This window comes from Lactuca serriola, chromosome 6 (genome assembly GCF_051521515.1).
Source record: "Lactuca serriola cultivar US96UC23 chromosome 6, Lser_US96UC23_V15, whole genome shotgun sequence".
NCBI lineage: Eukaryota > Viridiplantae > Streptophyta > Magnoliopsida > Asterales > Asteraceae > Lactuca > Lactuca serriola.
This window is the reverse complement of record NC_136413.1, coordinates 57820538-57841093: the sequence shown is the minus strand read 5'-3', so window position 1 is coordinate 57841093 and position 20556 is coordinate 57820538. Positions and strand designations below refer to the sequence as shown.

General features: G+C 31.4%; 2 protein-coding genes across 2 annotated transcripts; both read left to right on the top strand.

Moving 5' to 3' along the window:
* The first annotated feature begins 4830 nt into the window (after positions 1 to 4830).
* On the top strand, positions 4831 to 5776 carry LOC145058492 (uncharacterized). The gene is made up of 3 exons (XM_079006389.1): positions 4831 to 4961; positions 5278 to 5437; positions 5529 to 5776. Exons 2-3 carry the CDS (start codon positions 5282 to 5284, stop codon positions 5574 to 5576), a joined length of 204 nt encoding a protein of 67 aa, XP_078862515.1. The 5' UTR covers positions 4831 to 4961; positions 5278 to 5281; the 3' UTR covers positions 5577 to 5776.
* Positions 5777 to 7832: 2056 nt separating this feature from the next.
* Positions 7833 to 11370, top strand: LOC145058551 (neutral/alkaline invertase 3, chloroplastic-like). Its single transcript, XM_079006444.1, has 7 exons — positions 7833 to 7993; positions 8367 to 9046; positions 9135 to 9300; positions 9375 to 9586; positions 9822 to 10315; positions 10588 to 10636; positions 10768 to 11370. The coding sequence occupies exons 2-7, from the start codon at positions 8417 to 8419 to the stop codon at positions 11092 to 11094; spliced, it is 1878 nt and encodes a 625-aa protein (XP_078862570.1). The 5' UTR covers positions 7833 to 7993; positions 8367 to 8416; the 3' UTR covers positions 11095 to 11370.
* The last annotated feature ends 9186 nt before the right edge of the window (positions 11371 to 20556 follow it).

Here is a 20556-nt window from a genome sequence, read left to right as displayed (position 1 = left end):
TAGGGTTTCCACTGCCAGCTCCTACCCGCCGAGTCCCAACATGGAATCGTCGAGTAGGTTACTTAAAACGCGATCTCATCCAGCTGCTACTTGACGAGTAGGTCAACCAACTCGTCGAGTAGAGCTTAACCCAATAATTCTTATTTAAGAAATACCTGAGAATCGGGGCGTTACACAACTCAACTCATATTAGAATTTTAGGAGAAATGTGATATTCCATAATGTTACTAATGTACTATTGGCAAGTTATAATTCAAAGTACCTCACTTTTTACCAATTATTGAATATAAACCCTAATTAGGGTTACTAACGTAAAATTCGATAATTCAATTGTATATTATTTATGTATAACTAATATTCATAACACAATGTAGTTGAGTTCATAAAACATATACTACATGACAAATTCATAACAAAGGTTACATATTCATATTTTTGGTGAATTCGTCACCAAATGCGACAGATTTTATACCCGACTTAAACACTCAAACTTTAACGAAAAGAATTAGGAATCATCCTAACTTTCGTGTAATGTGTTATTATTTTTGATGATAATAATTTGAATTTAGATGATTCAAATTAAGTTATTATACATCATTTTTACCACCCTTTTTATAAAAATCACAAACTCTTATAAAAATTACCCATTTTTATACAAATACATTACAAAGACAACATTTTTCTTATATGGTGATTACACCTTTTATAAAGAATTGGTATTTTAATAAAAAAAATCAAACTTGAATTTTTTATTCAAGATGCCATACCCTACACTCCCCCTACCCACTCCACCCCACCCCACCCCTCCTCTCAACCTCCATCTCTCCCCTTTAATGTCGGCCGAAACCATTTCCCTTCATTCCATCTTCTTCATTTTCTTCATCTCTTCTTCAAGAACAAGTCATTTCTCTCGAGATTAATCTCCATAAGTTGGTTCTTGATCTTTTGATAAGTTTTTCCTTATCAATCTAGTGATTCTATACATATATATAATATTTTTGTTACAATTACACATATTAATATGTGTTAGTATCCATAGGGTAGTTCGTTTTTATCCAAGTTTTAGGGGAGGGGGAATACAAGTAACTTGTATAATAATACAAGTTGTTATACATGCTTTATCTCCATGTTGTGTAAAAGTGTTATCTATATGAAATAATGTTATTACCTAGTATTATGCACATTTATGTGTGGTATATTGCACAAAATTCAATTCTATGAAAAATGGGTATAAACATGCTATATGTCTTGAGAAAAAGTCATAAAAACAAAACTATAAAAACTATGGTTTTTATGAACATAATATGACTTTTCTAGCAAAAATGTTTATAACCAAGTTATTACACTATTTTTTTTTTGTGGGATATAAACCACAATATGTTATTTTGGACATATGTTATGAAACTAGTTATAAATACCAAGGATTTGGTTTTACAAAAAGAAAACCTAAAAATCTATCATTTTCTGTAAAAATTAGGATTTTCTAACAAAAATGGTCATAACCAGGTTATGGTACCATTTTTGTGAAACTTGACCTAAAATATGTTGTTTTAAACATATAAGGTTAGCTTGACTTTTAAACTTCACAAAAAGGTAAAAATAAATTTTGCAAAGTTTATAGTTCAATATTTACCGTTTGGCGACGTAAAAAGGCCAAAAACTATAAAACTGACTTTATCATACTAATAGTTCATATACTTGTGTTGGATGTATAATATATGTTATTTATGAACATCTAAACATGTTAACTTATATATATATATATATATATATATATATATATATGTGTGTGTGTGTGTGTGTATAGGTACAACAAAACATTTATAATAAACTATAATAGGTATAGTTTATGGGTCATTAACACCATTATAACATTTTGGGACAAGAAGAATAATTATATGAAAGTATATAATTATTATGCACTACATTAATACTATGAAAAAGTGATACTTACACTTACAAGGGTTTTCATTACACAAAACGTAAACTTGTTGAAACAATTATGTGAGACAAAGTCTTAACCGTACCTACCAGACTACACATTATAGTCCTGAATTATAACCAGAATCCCGGTAAGAGAGCATGATACTTGTGTATAGATATATATATGACTGATAATCCCGCACCTAAGCTGCTAGCTACAGCTAGACCGGCAGGTCTGGGGTGACAAATGTCTAACATTCTGACGTCTGAAAAACGTCACGGCAGACCAATTTCGGTTAATAACTCACATGGGAAATCAACAATACATTTAGTTTACGGGGTAACATGCGTTCAAAAGGTTTTATATAACAAAAACTACGTAATACTATTTTAAGTATAGAAATACTTATACAATTTTGGTCTTAGGGTTTTTAAGACTACAACTCATTTTAAGAAAATATTGGATTTTCTATGAACACATACTATCATTTTACAAGGAAAGAATTACAGATTTTTATCCATACAAAATTCTTATGAACTCACTAACTTAATTGCTGACATTTTTCAAAACTACTTGTATTCTCAGGAAACCGTTAAACAGGTAGTCACAAGGCTTTTGATGATGGGACGTTACAGCGTCGTACTATTCAGTTTTGTCATCATGTAATTGGTTTTGAAACATACAATACTTGGAAACAACGTAACATTCTCAATTATATTTATAATGGTTGTGTTTGCTTTGATCATTATTGTACATTATGTTGTGATATTGTTCATGAAGTCATCCACCCCCAGACGTTTCCATCATCCAGGTTTGGGGTGTGACATGTATACCTCGTAAACATGCATTGGTGGCAATTTGGGACATGATAAATATTGGTTTACCTGAGTCGTGGGTGCATCCCACTAACTAGTTGAGTACATGGAAGGAAATGTATTCCTTCAAGATCGAGCCTATCAATGGAAGAAGAATGTGGGTAAAGTATCATTTTTCCTACAACATTGCTTCTTCCCAAGCACCATATCCAATTTGATTCCAATTACATTAACAAAAACCTAAAAACATGTTCATTCCATTCCATATCATGTGCGTTCCATTCTATTGCAGTTACATACCAATAGGAAAGACAATAACCTAAAAACAACTTCATTCCATTCCATTTCAATTGCATTCCATTCCATTACAGATACATCCAATAGGAAATACAAAAACCCAAAAAAAAAACAACGTTTGGAACTCATTACATAACTTCTGACAAGTCAATTATATTCCATTCCAAAACAATTACATTACAATTTGTAAATTAGAGTAGCCACAGAGAAAACCCAACTTAACAGTAATAGTAGCCTGAATTTCTTGATTTCATTTTGAAGCTCATTCGTACTTTTGGCATGGACATATGTATCTTCATTAGGCCAACATACAAAACCACATCGTGGTCCCTGTGATTTCAGTAATTTCACGAGAGATTAAGTGTATAAATGAAAACAGTGACTTAGCAAAAAAAAATACCTTCCCAGTACAACAATAAAATAGCTTCACATGGTTTTTCTTTGTCGTTGAGGTGCGTATAACATAGGATGACTAGAATCATAGGTAATCGCCATTACGTGTATTTCTCAAATGATGGAAGTTGCAGAGAAGAAGAAGACAACGAGAAAGAGATGGATTTTGTCAATTGTATATGTATATTAACGTTCGTATAGGGTTTTGAATTAAAAAGACGAGATTACCCCTAGCATGACAGACACGTGGGCTTTTTAACATGGATGGCTAACGAGATATTCACGGAAGGACCCAACGTGTAAAAAAACAAAATTTGTACAAACTACAAAGACCATTTTAGTAATTTGTTCTAATAAAAGACCATCTAATTCTAAAGGTGACATTTACTATTATCATCTTGCGAGGCATAATGCGAGTAAAAAATGAGAGTGTGCAAGAATCTCAAAGGGATGCTTATTATTCTTAAGATGATCATTATGTTGAGACCAAATTGATAGATATGTGTAATCAAATTAAATACATATTCCATCATCTAAATTAAACGAAATCCCCGATTTTATGTGATTAACCATTATATGGGAATAAAATAAGATTAAGAAGTATTGTAAATTTGGGGAAAATCAAATTACAAGTTAAAAAAAACTTATGGCCGATGAATGGGCAAATCATATCTGGTTTGGAAAACAATATTTTTGTCGAACTTTCCTTTTCAGTAGTGAACGAAGTTCGTCATGGCGTAAGGTGTTTTCAATTATTCAGGTTCAATCAAGGTGTTAACGATATTTTTTCTACTAAAATTTTAAAAAGATATATACAACAAAATCTTTGTTTTAATGAAAATGTAAATAATGTAAAGAAGTTATTGATCAAAACGACATTTTTATGCGATATTGTTTGGCATGTATAAACTATTTTATATTTTAAGGTTATTGCAATTTTATGTTTGATGAGGCCACAAAAGTAGTTTATCGTAAATTATAAACTAGCTTATAAGCTAGTTCTTTAATAAACCACTTTAGACAATTTATTGATAGGATAATTTATACTTTAAAAGCTGACTTTTTTGCTAGCGTGTCAAACACAGTCTAAACGATTTTTTGTCTGATTTTCAAACTTGTTTATTCAAACGAGTCCTGAGCCAGTTTCAACCGCAAACTACCCGAGCCAATAGTAACCGATCGAATCAAACCAAACCAAACCGATTTCGGAATACCCATTTCCATATGGTTTTTGACTATTTTTCCCTAAACCGGTTTGTAATATTTTGGACTTTGCATGCCCATCTTTATTAGAAAGTAGAGAAATTTATTTTTTGTACAAAAACAACTGAACAAGGCCCAATTATTAGGCCTTACAAGCCCAATGCTACTTCCAGCCATTTTTATCTCCTTAATTTCTGAATCTCATTCTACAGCCAAAGTTTACCATTTCATAATCATCACTTTCAGATCGTCATCTTTGCCGTGGTTTTTCGCTCTTTGAATCTCCGTTTTTGATTCTACGCAAGGCTCTTAGTTTTTCCCACTCTCACGTAAGCCGAATCCTCTTCATCTGAAACCCTTACTCATTAATCTAATTTCTACGATTCAATATTTCTATAAGTTTGTTCTAATTGGCCCATGCATCGTCTTCCCGAAAATTCCTCTTTTCTTCCATAAAATTCATCAACCAACGTTCAATTGATCGATATCACAAATCGCTGTCTAATATCAATCCAATCTCATTCTGTTATTCATGTTTCAAAATCTGTGAATCTAATTGAAATTTGTGAGCGTGTTACATTACACGGTTCGATTAAAGCTAATTCTTTTTTGGGATTCCATTGATGACATGATGAAAATTTGCAGGAAGATGGAGGAGACACCTTTTAGGGCAAGAGAGAAGCTAATTGAGAAGCAAAGATTGTTTCAAAGCATTCAGAATAGCACTCATCTCAAGGGTCCAATGGATAAAATCACATCTGTTGCTATCCCTCTTGCATTAGCTGGATCTTCGATCTTTCTCATTGTGAGTGTGTGTATTCATTCATCTTCATTGGAATTTGTTGGGTTTTTTTTTTTTTTTTTTTTGTAATTTGTTTGTGTTCTTTTTTATACAGGTTCGAGGAATATATAACATGTCTCATGGGATTGGAAAGAAAGCATAAGCATATGAAGTTTTTTTTTTTTTTTGAAGGTTAAATAATTACTAGGTAGCATAAGTGTTACTTAGTAATGGTTGTGTGATTTTATTCATTTGTTTGCTGTGGATTGAAGCATGGCATTTTGAGATATCATTGGAATTATGTTAATAATTTTGTTCATGATTGAAAGCTTTTGAATATATTGCATGGAGAAAATGGCTTGTAGTGCGGCATTGCAAAATCATAAATTGGTTTTAATTTATTATAGAATCTTTTTTTGGAAAAAAACTTGAAGTGTGTATAAGGAGTTATAAGGGTATTTTTGGATCCAGTTTTGAGAGTTTAAGCTCGAATTAAAGTATTAAACAAAAAAGTTATAATCTACTAAAAGATATTTCAATTAGGTTTTTTACACCTTTTAGTCTTTATGTTTTATCTCATTTTATATATTTAAAAAGACTACAAGATTGTTTGATATGTTTTTTTAGTGAGTTTATTAGGTTTGACTACGTCGATTCAAATTGTTTTGATACCCCAGTTTTAGAACTACTTGTCAAACACTCTTAGAATTATTTTTATCATAAATAAAAACCATGGTTCACAACTTCTAGTAGCAAACTAGTTTTCCCAAACTAACTCTAAAATTGGGGCCCAGCTAAATATTTCTTTGCCGTTTTATGTTGGATTTGTAAATTTGTCAAAAACAGTTGGAATATTGCGCTTATAAATTAGCATATTTGTTATTGTTTTTATGTAAAAAAAAAACTTCTATGAAAAAGATGTGTGAGTGCCATTTAATGAAGTTTCTTATTTATAAGCATACTTTCTTTAAAAATAAATCAGTTTTGTGATAAGTGATCATATATGTTAGTTAGGGATTTTAATCTGCATTTCGATTACAAACCCTACAAATATTAACAACGTTTTAAAAACTAGGTTTTTAGTTCCTGGTTCGTTTTTAGAATTTTTATGTTTTTGTATTTATTATTTTGGTATAGAGAAAAACTTATCAAAAATCCAATTCAAAAGAGTTATCTGTCCTTTTAAAGGTCTACAAAGCAGGCCTTTATGAATATGAAAAATAAAGTCAAATGTTATATTACATCATATTCACTTTCTAGAATTGCATAGAATGGATCTGAAAACTAGTTATCATATAAAAAAAATACAATAAATAAATAAATAAATAGATAGATAGATGTGAAAAAGAGTACAAAAGTTTGGCATACAACATGTTTCATTTTCATGTGTTTTTATTCAATTTAACTGGTTCAATTGGATTTTTGTTAAAACAAACCAGTTAGTTTGTTTCAGTCGAAAAATAAACATAAAATTGATATTAGTTAAACTGTTTCTTTCCCTGGTAACTGATTCGAATAAGTTTTTAAAACATTGGATATTAACAAAAGGATAATGTAATATGATTGTATTTCATTTCATTTTATGTCAACCAAATAGATGATGAATTCTACTATTTGGATTCGATACATGTGACATTTCTACTTATTTGTATTTATCCATTTACTTAAAAAAAGTAATTTGACTTATATACGGTTTGCGGCCACATTTTGTAAATTAACAATTTATTTTATAAAACAGTTAGCAATATCATCTAAACAGCTCATACCAAACTTGACCAAAAATTAGGGGTGACAAATTGGGTAATCATATTTTTTTTCCTGACACGACACGATACGATGTCGTGTTTTTTTAACTAACTGATTAAAAAACGACAATCACGACACGACAAAAATAACATAAAATAACAATTAGTTTTCTACTTTTCTTAATTAATATTTAATTATACATGACTCAAAAAACACGACAAACAAATACTAAATCATGTAAATTTCGTTTCAAATTTTGAACACGAATACTAAACGACACGACATCGTGTTTTTTTTATATTTGAACACAACACGAACACGAATTCAAATTTCAGTTTCGTCTCAATTTCATTTTATATCGTATATCAACTATCACCCCTATCCAAAACATATTTAAATCACAAAAAAAATAATTAAATCTAAGTTTGAATGTTGAACCTACCTATACAATTTTTTGCATCTAAATTATGGTGGCACTAACAACCATAATATGATGGTCGACATGCCAAGGGACAACATAGTCATTGTAATTTATCCGTACACGGTCCAAAAACGCACACCGTGTCTTCCAGTCTCAAGCGCCGGTTTCCTTTCACCATATCCAACTAAATGACAACTTTACCCTTCCTTGTTTTCCCTATAGGATAATCGATCGCTTTCTCCGCTTCATATAAAACTTACGTATCGCACACATCATAGTGCCAGGGGTCCAGGGTTGCCCAACCTAATTCGTAATCCTATTTCTGGATATTCCGAGAAGTTCGCAATTCTAGTAGCTCAAGATTCTTCCCCAATTTACTCAATCTTTTTCCATATCAATGGATTCGTGACGACGTAAGTGGTTTCTTCGATTCTCTCCTTTTGTATTACCTGATCACTTTTTGACCTAGGTCATGTTCTTCTTCCGAATATTAGTTTCCATGATTCATTTCTTTCATTTTGTTAATACTGAAATGTGATTTACTATCTTTCTTCTGGTTAAACTGTCTTTTTTGATATATACGAGGACCATGTTTGTTTAAGACCTGAAAACCTGGGCTGTAGTTTTGCGACTCCCTTTTGGAGCACCATGATTATTCACTACATAACAATACCTGAGATATTTCTGCTTTGATTTCTCTCTCTCTCTCTCTCTCTCTCTCTCTCTCTCTCTCTCTCTTTTATATCGATTTATACGTTAACTGTTTGAATTTTGCGGTTTGTGTAGGAAGTAGATTGAATTGACAACATCGTCCCGATTCTGTTTGTGTTTGCTCAATGGCTGCTACTTCAGAAACTGTTCTTCAAGTTCTATGTAATGCTGGGCCTAGCAAATCCCATACCAGATTATCCTCCAACAAGTCAAATTTCTTGGGTTTATCTAAACATGGCTTCAATTCTGTAAGGGCAAAAGGGTCTAGTTGCACCAAAATAGAAAGTTCAAGGCATAAAAACCACAGGAGGATCTGTGCATTTCATATTGTTGACCCTGTTCACCATGGATCAAATCATAATGATCGATTTAGGTCTTTGAGCTGTAAATGCCAAAAAAGTGACAGTGTTACTGATGTGGTTAATGAAGAACTAAACAGGAAGATTAATGGAAAGATAGATCCTCTTCTCGATGGCAATTTGGGTACAAATGGAAATGGAGCTTTTAGCAGTGTATTACCAAATGCTGACATAGACTCCAAAGAGGAGGAAGCATGGGAGTTATTAAGAGCGTCCATGGTTTATTATTGTGGTAATCCAGTTGGAACTATTGCTGCTAATGATCCAAGTGACTCTTCCATTCTCAACTATGATCAAGTCTTCATACGTGATTTCATCCCATCTGGGATTGCTTTTCTTTTGAAAGGAGAGTATGATATTGTTCGCAACTTCATCTTACACACCCTTCAGTTACAGGTGATTAATGATTTCCCACTCTTAATCTAATAAAACCATGTCACTACACACCTTTTTTTGTTCATATTTTATCTTTATTACTTTACAGAGTTGGGAGAAAACTGTGGATTGTCATAGTCCTGGACAAGGATTAATGCCTGCAAGCTTTAAGGTACGTACAGTTCCACTTGATGGTGATGATTCTGCAACTGAAGATATTTTAGATCCTGATTTTGGTGAAGCAGCCATTGGTCGAGTTGCACCAGTTGACTCTGGTAAGTAAAATTTACCTTCTTTATCATTTATAAACAGAAGGGTAGAATGGTCATTTACTCTCACATTGATTCAGGGTTGTGGTGGATCATATTGTTGAGAGCATATGGGAAATGCACAGGGGATCTTTCTGTTCAAGAAAGGATTGATGTGCAAACTGGAATTAAGATGATTTTGAAGCTTTGTCTTGCTGATGGTTTTGACATGTTTCCAACTCTTTTAGTGACTGATGGATCATGTATGATAGATAGGCGTATGGGAATTCATGGACACCCTTTGGAAATTCAGGTACCCTTTTTCTTTCTTGAACATCTTATGTAGCTAAATTCAAGAAATAGCAATGCACTTTCATTGGTTTATTTACAAACAATGTTCACCAATCAGTATAATCTCCTAATAAGAAAGGAAAAAAATTTAAAAGTACAACAATGCTATAAATGGATACCCTTTTTATAAAACAATACCTTAATGCTATAAATGGATACTTTTTTCATAAATGAAAGTATATTGCTATTTCTTGCAGGCGTTATTCTACTCAGCCTTACTTTCAGCAAGGGAGATGCTTACACGTGAAGATGCATCAGCAGATTTAATGACAGCATTAAGCAATCGTCTTGTTGCATTATCATTTCATGTGAGAGAATATTATTGGGTTGATATGAAAAAGCTTAATGAAATCTACAGATACAAAACAGAAGAGTATTCGTATGATGCAGTTAACAAATTCAACATTTATCCAGATCAAATTCCACCATGGTTAGTTGAATGGATGCCAAATAAAGGAGGGTATATGATTGGAAACTTGCAGCCAGCTCATATGGATTTTAGGTTTTTTTCTCTTGGGAATTTATGGTCGATTGTGAGTAGTCTTGCAACAAGTGAACAATCACATGCGATTTTGGATCTTTATGAAGCTAAATGGGGACAACTTGTTGGTGATATGCCATTGAAGATTTGTTATCCAGCTCTTGAAGAGCAAGAATGGAGGATTATTACTGGAAGTGATCCGAAAAACACGTAGGTATTGTTTGGTGTCATGGAATGGAATCGTTCATTCCGTTGATGGAATGGAACTGGCCATTCACAAAGGAATGTGGTTCTTTCCATTTTGTTGATTTTCATTCCTTCTTTTTTTATTCCATCGTGGAATGGAATGATAATTACAATACAACCCTTTTTTTATTTACGTAATTTTCAATGACATAAATCTTTTTTATAAAATAAAATATCATTATTTCATATAAAAAAATTTATTTTTATTCTAACTTATTTGGGCTTTTATTATGTAGGCCTTGGTCTTACCACAATGGAGGTTCTTGGCCAACTTTACTTTGGCAGGTCAGTTTCATCCTTACAAACTACAAAAAATATTCTTTGGATTGATGAAATTGAAGAAGGAATGGAATCGTTCATTCCCATCTATACAAATTCCTAACTTTTTTCTTCTTCTTTGTGTTATTATTATTCAGCTGACTGTGGCAAGCATAAAGATGAATAGGCCTGAAATTGCTGAAAATGCAGTAAAAGTTGCTGAAAGACGAATTGCAAAAGACAAATGGCCCGAATATTATGACACCAAAAGAGGAAGATTTATCGGGAAACAAGCACGCCTTTTTCAAACATGGTCAATTGCAGGATACATTGTAGCAAAACAACTACTTGCAAATCCAGATGCTGCAAAGATGCTAGTGAATATTGAGGATATGGAACTTGTTAATGCGTTTTCTTGCATGCTTAGTGCGAATCCAAGGAGAAAAAGATCACGGAAAGGTCTCAATCAAAGCTTCATAATCTAAACCGGAATGGAATCAGAATAGTAATTTCTTATGGTAATGGAGTTGGACCTTATTGTGATAGTGTTTTGAGGTATGTTTTAAGGTTGATGAAAGGAATGAGGCATGGTAGGGAATAGGGATGGGGTAATGGAATAAGGAAGGTAATGGAATAAGGCATTACATTCCATGATTATGTTTTGTTTGCTTATAGGAATTTCGGATGGTGTTTTTTTATTATATATGTAAATACAATATATAATTTTGCAAAATGGTTATTCTTCCATGCTTTTCAACAAACTTGACTTGTTTTGCAAATTGCAATGTCTCATCCCAAGAACATCATGTGTGGTGTAAGTTAGGCACACAGTGTTGACATAAGAATCTAATGTCCATAAGGAGCCCAAACAACATTATTATATGAAAATAGCCTTCCAAAATTTTAGTTTCTAGATGGGTTAAGTCTTCTTCAAGATCAATGTAGCTTTGTTCTCTTTACATTGAATCATAGTAGTCCTTTACCATATTTAAATAAACTTGGAGTTCTCGAATAAAGAACTAGTTTGATAAGTTGGTGGGATCTCCTTCATATTTTTCAACTTTTTAGAATTATATGGGTGAACGGAGTTGATGGCGGGTTGGGTAAAATGGTCAATGGCACCGTTGAGGTGACGAATCCAAGGTCTCATGGAGAGTCGGGGAACCTGTCAACTAGTCATACTTTCTTTTTAACCTTTTTTATACAATTTTACAAATATAAATACCTATCTTTACTTTAAACAAACCACTCCTCCGATTCCATTACACACCACTCCAATCTCATTCCAATTTCATCCAATTCCCTATAAGGATTCTCGTTGCAAATCCACATAAGGCGGTTCTAGTCAAAGACGCAACTGCCGAAACAAAAACACTACTCAAGATTTTCCATTTTTTGTTCAAGAACCCAAACCCCACACTATTTACAATAGCCAAACCATCAACAACAATATAACCAAGTCTTAATCCAACAATCCTACAACCAATTTCATCTTCTGCAAGATAATATCGATCATACTCACCACATGCAGTTTTCTCAAATGGGTCTGGAAACCCCATACCAATGTGCTCCTCGTGAGATCTTCTAATTTCGTGATACTCAAAACATAGAATCCGAAGAATCTAGTGATGTGCTCGCTTCCGTCTGAAATGAACAAAGTGACGACCACGAACCCGTTGTTGAGAATACACATAATTATACAAAACGCCAAAAGTCAAAGAAATGGTCAGAAAACGAAGACGTGGCTTTGGCTAAGGCATGTGCGTTTCTAGAGTTAAGGCACACAGAAAATCAACAATGGTCTCAGGCATTATGGGAGCGGGTTCATGACCATTTTAATGCTCAAGTGGGAGGTTTAAATTGGACAAGGCATCAAGTGAATTCAAAATGGAACGATCTTTAAAAGAACTGTAACGATTTCAACATCTACAACTGTAAGTTGAATATTCTGGCTAGCGAGAGATCCGAGGTCGATGTTTTAAAATCGACACAAAGCGAGTATCAGAGGCTTACTAACATGAAAGCTTTTCCCCATGAAAAAGATTGGGATATTCTAAAAAAACCACACAAAATGGTTGCACGTAAAAAAACACAGTGAGTCTTCATTGGTGAACTTGGAATGCTCTCGTTAGAGTGAACTTTTGTATTTTTTTTAACGTGTTGATGGTGAAAAATACTCTCTAGACTGAGCCTTCTTTATAAAAAAAGAACAAAAACATCTTCCTTCAAAACTTACACAACATCTTCAGATGCAAAATTTCAACCTGGATTCGGCCAACAAGAGGAGGTGTTTCATGTTGTTGACTCGCCACCTTGGAAACAACAGAAAGAAAAGAAAACGACATTGACATCCTCACAACATAACGAAATAGTTTATATCGTCAACGAAATCGTCGACATCTACACTGTAAATAAATCGGAGGTAGAAGAGAGAAAACGCTACCGAGATGAAAGACATTGTTTTATAAGAGAAATTGAGTAACGGAAAGTTCAATTGTTGGAACACAAGATAGAGGCCCAATAGATGCAATATTTTATCAATCTGCATTATTGATCGGAGGTGTTCTGCAAACGGGTGATTAAGAGGAAACGAACAAAATATATATATATATATATATATATATATATATATATATATATATATATATATATATATATATATATATATATATATATATATATATATATATATATATATATATATATATATGGTTGGGAGCATGCATTTTATTTTAGGAATTAGGAATTTTAATTATTATATCTTTTTTTAATTGTCGTTTTATCTTCTTCTTTTTCATTTGTACTAGTTTCTTTTTATAAAAAAATATTATGTTTTACGTTATTTTTAATTTTCTTTTTAGTTTTAAATTAATAGTAATAAAAGTTACATCAAAAAAATGAAAATTGAATGGTTTGGGAGGGATTAGAAAGATGAGTTTCTATGTGTTGTGTGATTGGAAGGGTGGAAGAGAGAGACGATAAAAAGATTGATATGTCAAAGGGCAATGATTTGACAAATGGATTGCCAAGAGTGGGAAAGATGGATACCCTCCACCCTAATATCAAAGATTTGAAAGTTTGGTGGAACTATATGGAGGCTTAGAGTGATTTTGGTAGCTAAATAGATATTGGGGTGAAAAAATGGTTGGGAAGTATTCAGATATTTATTTATATAGGGTGAGTTTTGGGAGAGAAGTATTTATAGGGTGAGTTTTAGGAGAGAAGTTGGAGACCGATTTCTAGTCGTTGGTAGACGAGGACAGAGACCGGTCCAACCCAAGATTCATCTGGGACCGCCTCGGGGACAGACAGTTTGTTGAAAATGGGGTGACTTGACCGTACAGGTGGTCTGCACCATCTATGAACTTTTTGTTCTGAGACCGGTTCATCTTCTATCTATTTCTAAAAACAGTTTTTTGGTCTATTTCTAAACAATACACAAAATTGGTTTCAAACCCCCAAATAGAGTTGATTAAACTTTAAATAACTATAATAATAATAAAAAAACATTACTTTTTATTTAAGAAAGACATAATTGCAATCTAATTCAAATAATAATATTTTAAAAGAAGTACAAATGGGTCATGCTATGATTTCGTTCAATTCAATGATTTAGTTGATAATAAAGAGTTATTCAATGTGTACTTAAACTTCAAGAAGTAAACTAATTTAATGTTATTTCGATCACTCTACAAGACAATAATCCCACATCACTCATCAACGCAGGCCCTAGTGTCTGAAGCATCACCTAGACTCATTCGTCGCCATGTATTTGTTTTTGTCCTCATCAAACACCTTGAATGGTTCCATCATATCCGTCTTTTACTACTTACTACTTACTAGTCTACTTTTATAGTTTTTGTTACCATTCTCTGTCTAATCTGCATATTGATGTGTATACATTTAGTTTCATCATACAAAAACCTCCAATAACAAGTGGGGAGGAAAAATGGTACCGTACCATATATTTTTCTTCAAATTATATATCATACCAACTATAGTTGGTATAGAAATACAGTTACTATTACCATATAACATACAAAATATAGCGTACAAAATATATTTGATATGAACTTACTTGCAACCAACAAGTTGATTGTATATACCAATAACACAAACTAATATGAAATTGACAATATATATATATATATATATATATATATATATATATATATATATATACTAGGTGTGAAACTCGTGTATTACACAAACTAATATGAAATTGACAATATATATATACTAGGTGTGAAACCCGTGTATTACACGGGTTTATTAATAGAAAGTTTTGGTAACCACAAAGACTATGTTCATAAAAAAAAAATAAGGATTGAGTTTGTGACCTTTTGGTAAACCGTATGGACTATTTATGTAATTTGGTCTTAATTAATCTATACTAATAAAATTAATTAATATGAATTCACAAATGGAATGTATTATCTACATTAATATACATATACATTAATTAATATATTAATAGAAAGAGTAATTTAAAAATATAAAGTTATTATGTACATGAATTAATATATTTATAGAATTAATTAACATAAGGTGACATTTAATTGGTGAGATTTGAATTAAAAATAAAAAACCTATAAAAATGACAAGTGGATATTAAATAAATCAAAAAAATCTAGAAAATAACAAGTGTCAAAATAAAAGAGGAGAGGACATGTGGCAAAATCATTCTTATTTATTAGGATATATATATATATATATATATATATATATATATATATATATATATATATATATATATATATATATATATATATATATATATATATAAAAGCAAAAGGATGAAATACATGGTATACCACGTGAACTACCTCCTTGTACATTGTGTTACCATAGCCAAACTAAGAACTAAAAAAAATAACCTCACAAATAGTCATTATACATTTACAGTACATAATGTAGATCAAACCTAATTAATCACATATTACATGTATACTCATGGTAGGAAGTAAGTTATAAGAAAATAAATTACAAAAGAAAAGCTACAAAATTAAAGATAAGAGAAGATAAAATGAAATTCTAGATATGTTTTTAATGTATAAAAGTTATAATATATATATATATATATATATATATATATATATATATATATATATACGAGAATGAATAAGAAAATGTAAATGAAAATTAATGGGAAGATGACTGAAGCTACAAGGGACGTCGAAAACCAGCTAAAACATACATCAACCGATAATAAAAATGTAATAGGAACAGTCTAAACAAATTTAATAGTAATATGTGGAAAAAAAAAGATTAAATATGAACAAAACCTAAACTATATTAGCTTTATAAGTCCTAATAATAATAAACAAACATACATGTTTTTTAAAAATAGCCAACAATTTCACCTATAGAATTGGTCAACTATGAAATGCTCTCATCGCCTTTGATTTCAATAAATGGCTATGAATTTGGCCCATTTCGACCGCATCAAGCCCAATAATGTGTAGGTATATAAAAAAAATAAATAAATAAATAAATAAATAAATAAATAAATAAATTGTTTTTATGAAATCGGATGGCTAAGAGCCACCGGCGATTGCAATTTCCTCTGGCTTGACTTAAGATTTTGGAGTTTTTTTTTTATAAAAGTTTGTTATTGTGACTATGATTTTTATATATTAAGATGATGTTTGGGAAAACTTTTTAAATAACTTTTGTTTTTTAATTTTTCTAAAAAAATATAAAGATGTTTGGATGATACAAAAGTTCTTTTCAAAATAACTTTTTGTAAAGGAAAAAATGGTGAGTTTTCAAAAGTTAAAAAAGTGTGACTTTTTGGAACTTTTGGACTTTTAAAGCTAAATCAGACTCAAAAGTCAAAAAATACTACCCACACTTTTTAAAACCCATTTTTGGTTTTTGTTTCCTCAAAAGAACTTTTATAAAAAAAAACTTTTACAAAAAGATCTTTTAGGCTTAAAAAGTATTCCCAAACACCCCTTAAATACGATTTTTGATCTGTTTAACTATGATTTCGTACATTTTTACAAATGTATATAAAAAATGGACTATCGGTGTTTTTCGACAACTATATTTTTTACTAAAATAGTATGAGTTCCACAGAGTTTGAGAAATGGGTGTTACATCATTTTATTTTAGAAATTAAGAATTTTAATTATCATATCTATTTTTTAATTGTCATTTTATCTTTTTTTTTTATTTGTACTTATTTCTTTTTAATAAAAAATGTTATGTTCTATTATTAGTTTTTTAGTTTTAAATAGTAATAGAAGTTAGGGTAAATAGCATAAAAACATTCTTTTTACATAGAAATTTGATTTTAACACCGTGTTTTTTTTTTGTGTCAATTTTGACACTGTGTTTTTCAGTTTGTTACAATTTAACCACTTAACCGGTTAACCAGGTTACATGCTGACATGGCATGATGACGTGTCAGTTTTGATGACGTGGCATGCTGATATGATATGCTGACGTGTCAAAATTGAATTTTTTTCTCACAAAAAACACTAGGTTTTCATTTTTTTCGATTTTGACACTAAGTTTAATTTTTTCTTTCAACTTTGACACTATGTTTTTTTGTTCCAAATCGAACATATTTTTTCCAATTTTGTTCAATGTTGACAATTTTCTATTTGAAACCGTATAAATATTTTTTAAATACATTTAAACCGTATAAATATGTTTTTTTTCATTTAAAAACCATAGTTTTGTATAAATACCTTTTTTTACACTCAAACCGTATTTTTATGTATAACAGTTATATAAAAGTTGTATTTTATATTAAATATGCAACTTTAAAATGTGTTTGGAGGTTTGGAGGCGTGTAGTCAATCAAAACTCGGATATCAAGTTTGCAACCCATCAAATTTTTACATCTTATTAGAAGTTTATGGTTAGTTTGATTCTCATGATATAATTAATGCTTTGAATGTAAGATAAAAAAAAACATCTTGTATTAAATAAAAATGTGGTTTTTAAACGAAAAAAATATGTTTATACGGTTTAAAATGTAATAAAAAAAATATATTTATACGCTTTCAAATGAAAAATAGACAAAATTGAACAAAATTTGATAAATGATGTTCGATTGGAACAAAAAAAATATAGTGTCAAAATTGAAATAAAAAATTAAACTTAGTGTCAAAATCGAAAAAATGTGAAAACTTAGTGTTTTTTGTGGAAAAACAATTCAATTTTGACACATCAGCATATCATGTCAGCATGTCACGTCATCAAAACCGACACGTCATCATGTCACGTCAGCATGTAACCTGGTTAACCGGTCAAGTGGTCAGAATTGTAACAAATGGGAAAACACAGTGTCAAAATTGACAAAAAAAAATATGGTGTCAAAATCGAATTTCTGTGTAAAAAGAGTGTTTTTGTACCATTTACCCTAGAAGTTATATAAAAAATGAAATTGAAATGTGATAATTCCATTTTATGAATGTACTAAATTGTCATAAATCTGTTGAATTGATGTATAATTGTCCAAGAATGGCACTATTTTGATGAGTTGTTGAACTTTATATGCAGGTCAATATAGTGTACTAAAAGCGGGCAGAACTTGCAAGTAAAACAGATTGCTAAAGGAATGAAGAAACGTTGCTTGGAAAATTGACCATGCTTCAATGTTCTAGTCATATCTCAAGTTCTAGAGCTTCGATTGACAAGAGTAAAGAAGTTCTAGAAACTAGACAAGATTTTCTACAACTTTCGTGTTTTGTGTTTCTGCTAGTTACGTCGTTTTGACCACCAAAACTTGCACGGAAGATGAAGGACGCCTCCAGGCGTCTAAGACGTCCCCTAGGACGTCCTGGTCAAACAATCAACATTTGGTCGTCATTTCAGAGCAGAAAAGAAGGAGAAACCCCCGTAGGCGTCTTACATGACGTCTAAGACGTCACCTAGGACGTCTTGGCGTTTTAGGTACGTCCCGTGTTGGAACGGTGTGTTTCGGAAAGTTTGGAAATCAAGGAATGATGTCCTAGAACGCGTCTAAGACATCTCCTAAGACATCTGACGTTTTTGGCCATTTTTTAGTGTATTTCAAGGACGGCAGAAGGCATGTTAGGACGTACAAAGAACGCTTGGGCATTATACACGAAGTCTAAGACGTCTCCTAGGACGTCCAACGTCCCACATTGCCCAATTTCATTATTTTTTGTCTCACACTATAAATAGGGACTTATGCATTCGTTTTTAGGGTTACCACCTGCGATTTTCAGAGTTTTTCCTGCGTTTTTAAGGCTTCTAAAACCCTTGGAAACATTTGGAAACACAAGTTCATTCCATTTCAATCCGGATTCAAGGCAAGATTCGATTCAATTCATCATCAAGCTATAAGTGAAGATCGTTTCATTGGTTAATCTTCACCAATTCTTTATTTTCCAGAATTATTTCTTCTTCCCCAAGGTTTATTTGTTCTATACTTTGATAATCATTAGGTTACATTTGTTTGATGATTCTACGTTTGTGTTATGAATATTATTATGCATTTTATTCATTTTAATCAAGTTATTTGTTTTATGAATTCAATGGAAAGCTAAACCATTAGGGTTACTTCCGGGGATGTTTAGGACTTTTTGATGAACACACTTGATTATTAATTGATTCTAGTTAATTTCAATTGTTGTTTTATGCTTCATATGATGATCTTTGGTAATGATAAGTGAAATTGGGTTGTATGAATTGTTTGATGTCATAATTAAGATAGTCTATTGTCAAATCATCATTTGTTCCAAGTTCAATTAGTTTAGAAATAAAGACAAGTGATTGAATCAACATATATTATTCCAACTTATGATATTGAATGTTAATTCGGTAATAGGTAGTTGTAAGACATTTTATTGCTAGTTCACTAATTGTCCCTAATCCATTTAGACATAAATGAGTAAGACAACTAGTTGAATAAACATCTAGTGTACCCAAAACTATGTGTTACAAGTTAATAAACCCCAATTGCATCTATGTAATTGAATTAGGATTCTAGGGAAGAAAGTGTGTGAATCTAAATTGTCCAGAACTAAACCGGGAGTACTCTAGTTTTCTCATTGAGATTTTTATTTTTAATTAATAAATTTGCAAGCTTTTGTTTGAATTTTGTTTTAATATTTTTCGTGACAATTGCTAGTAATACTTTTTTTTTATTGATTTCTTTGACACAAAGTTTAACCACGAACTCCTTGTGGATTCGACCCGACTTACCCTATCTACATAGGTTAGTTGGTTTATTTTTGATCGAGACAACGACCTCGATCAAAATGGTTTTGTGGGGATGAAAAATATGAATTTTCATATGTTGTGAAATTAAAGAGATGAAAAAGAGAGAACAAAGAAAAAAATAGAGACAACAAACAATAATTTGACAAATGGATTGCCAAGAGTGGGAAAGATGGATACAATTTCACATGTGGATTTGGCCAACTATGAAATCACCCTCATCGCCTATGATTTCACTAAATAGGTTACAAATTTAGCCCATTTCGACCACATCCACCCCAATAGCGTGTAGGAATAAAACGCAAGAATTGTTGTTTTTTTTATGAAATCGCAGCTGGCTAAGAGCTACCTGTGATTTTCTCTAGCTTGACTTGCGATTTTGGTGTTTTTTTTCTTAATATAAGTCTGTCATTTTAACTATGATTTTGTATATATTAACTGTGATTTCTGACATGTTTGACTATGATTTCATACATTTTTACTGGTCTATATATAAAATGTAGACAAAAATGGACTATTAGTGTTTTTTTTAACATGTAACACCCCAAAACTCATAACCAATTTTTTTTTTGTTTTTATAGTAAATAAACAATCAACCAACATATTTATCAAAACCATTAAGTGTTCAGAGTGAATCAAACAACATCCCCAAAATAAATCAAAGTCAATAAGCAGAAAATCATAGTGTGTGTACTGCGATCATCCTGAGCTCTTCCTTTTCGAACCGGAAGCACTTGAAACATTAA

Excerpts from the sequence above, each read along its gene's own strand:
- LOC145058492 (XM_079006389.1), top strand. The coding sequence starts at position 5,282 with ATGGAGGAGACACCTTTTAGGGCAAGAGAGAAGCTAATTGAGAAGCAA. Across the intron at positions 5,438-5,528 it reads GATCTTCGATCTTTCTCATT|GTTCGAGGAATATATAACAT; the intron begins GTGAGTGTGTGT and ends TTTTTTATACAG.
- LOC145058551 (XM_079006444.1), top strand. The coding sequence starts at position 8,417 with ATGGCTGCTACTTCAGAAACTGTTCTTCAAGTTCTATGTAATGCTGGG. Across the intron at positions 9,301-9,374 it reads AGTTGCACCAGTTGACTCTG|GGTTGTGGTGGATCATATTG; the intron begins GTAAGTAAAATT and ends ACATTGATTCAG. Across the intron at positions 10,316-10,587 it reads GGAAGTGATCCGAAAAACAC|GCCTTGGTCTTACCACAATG; the intron begins GTAGGTATTGTT and ends TTTATTATGTAG.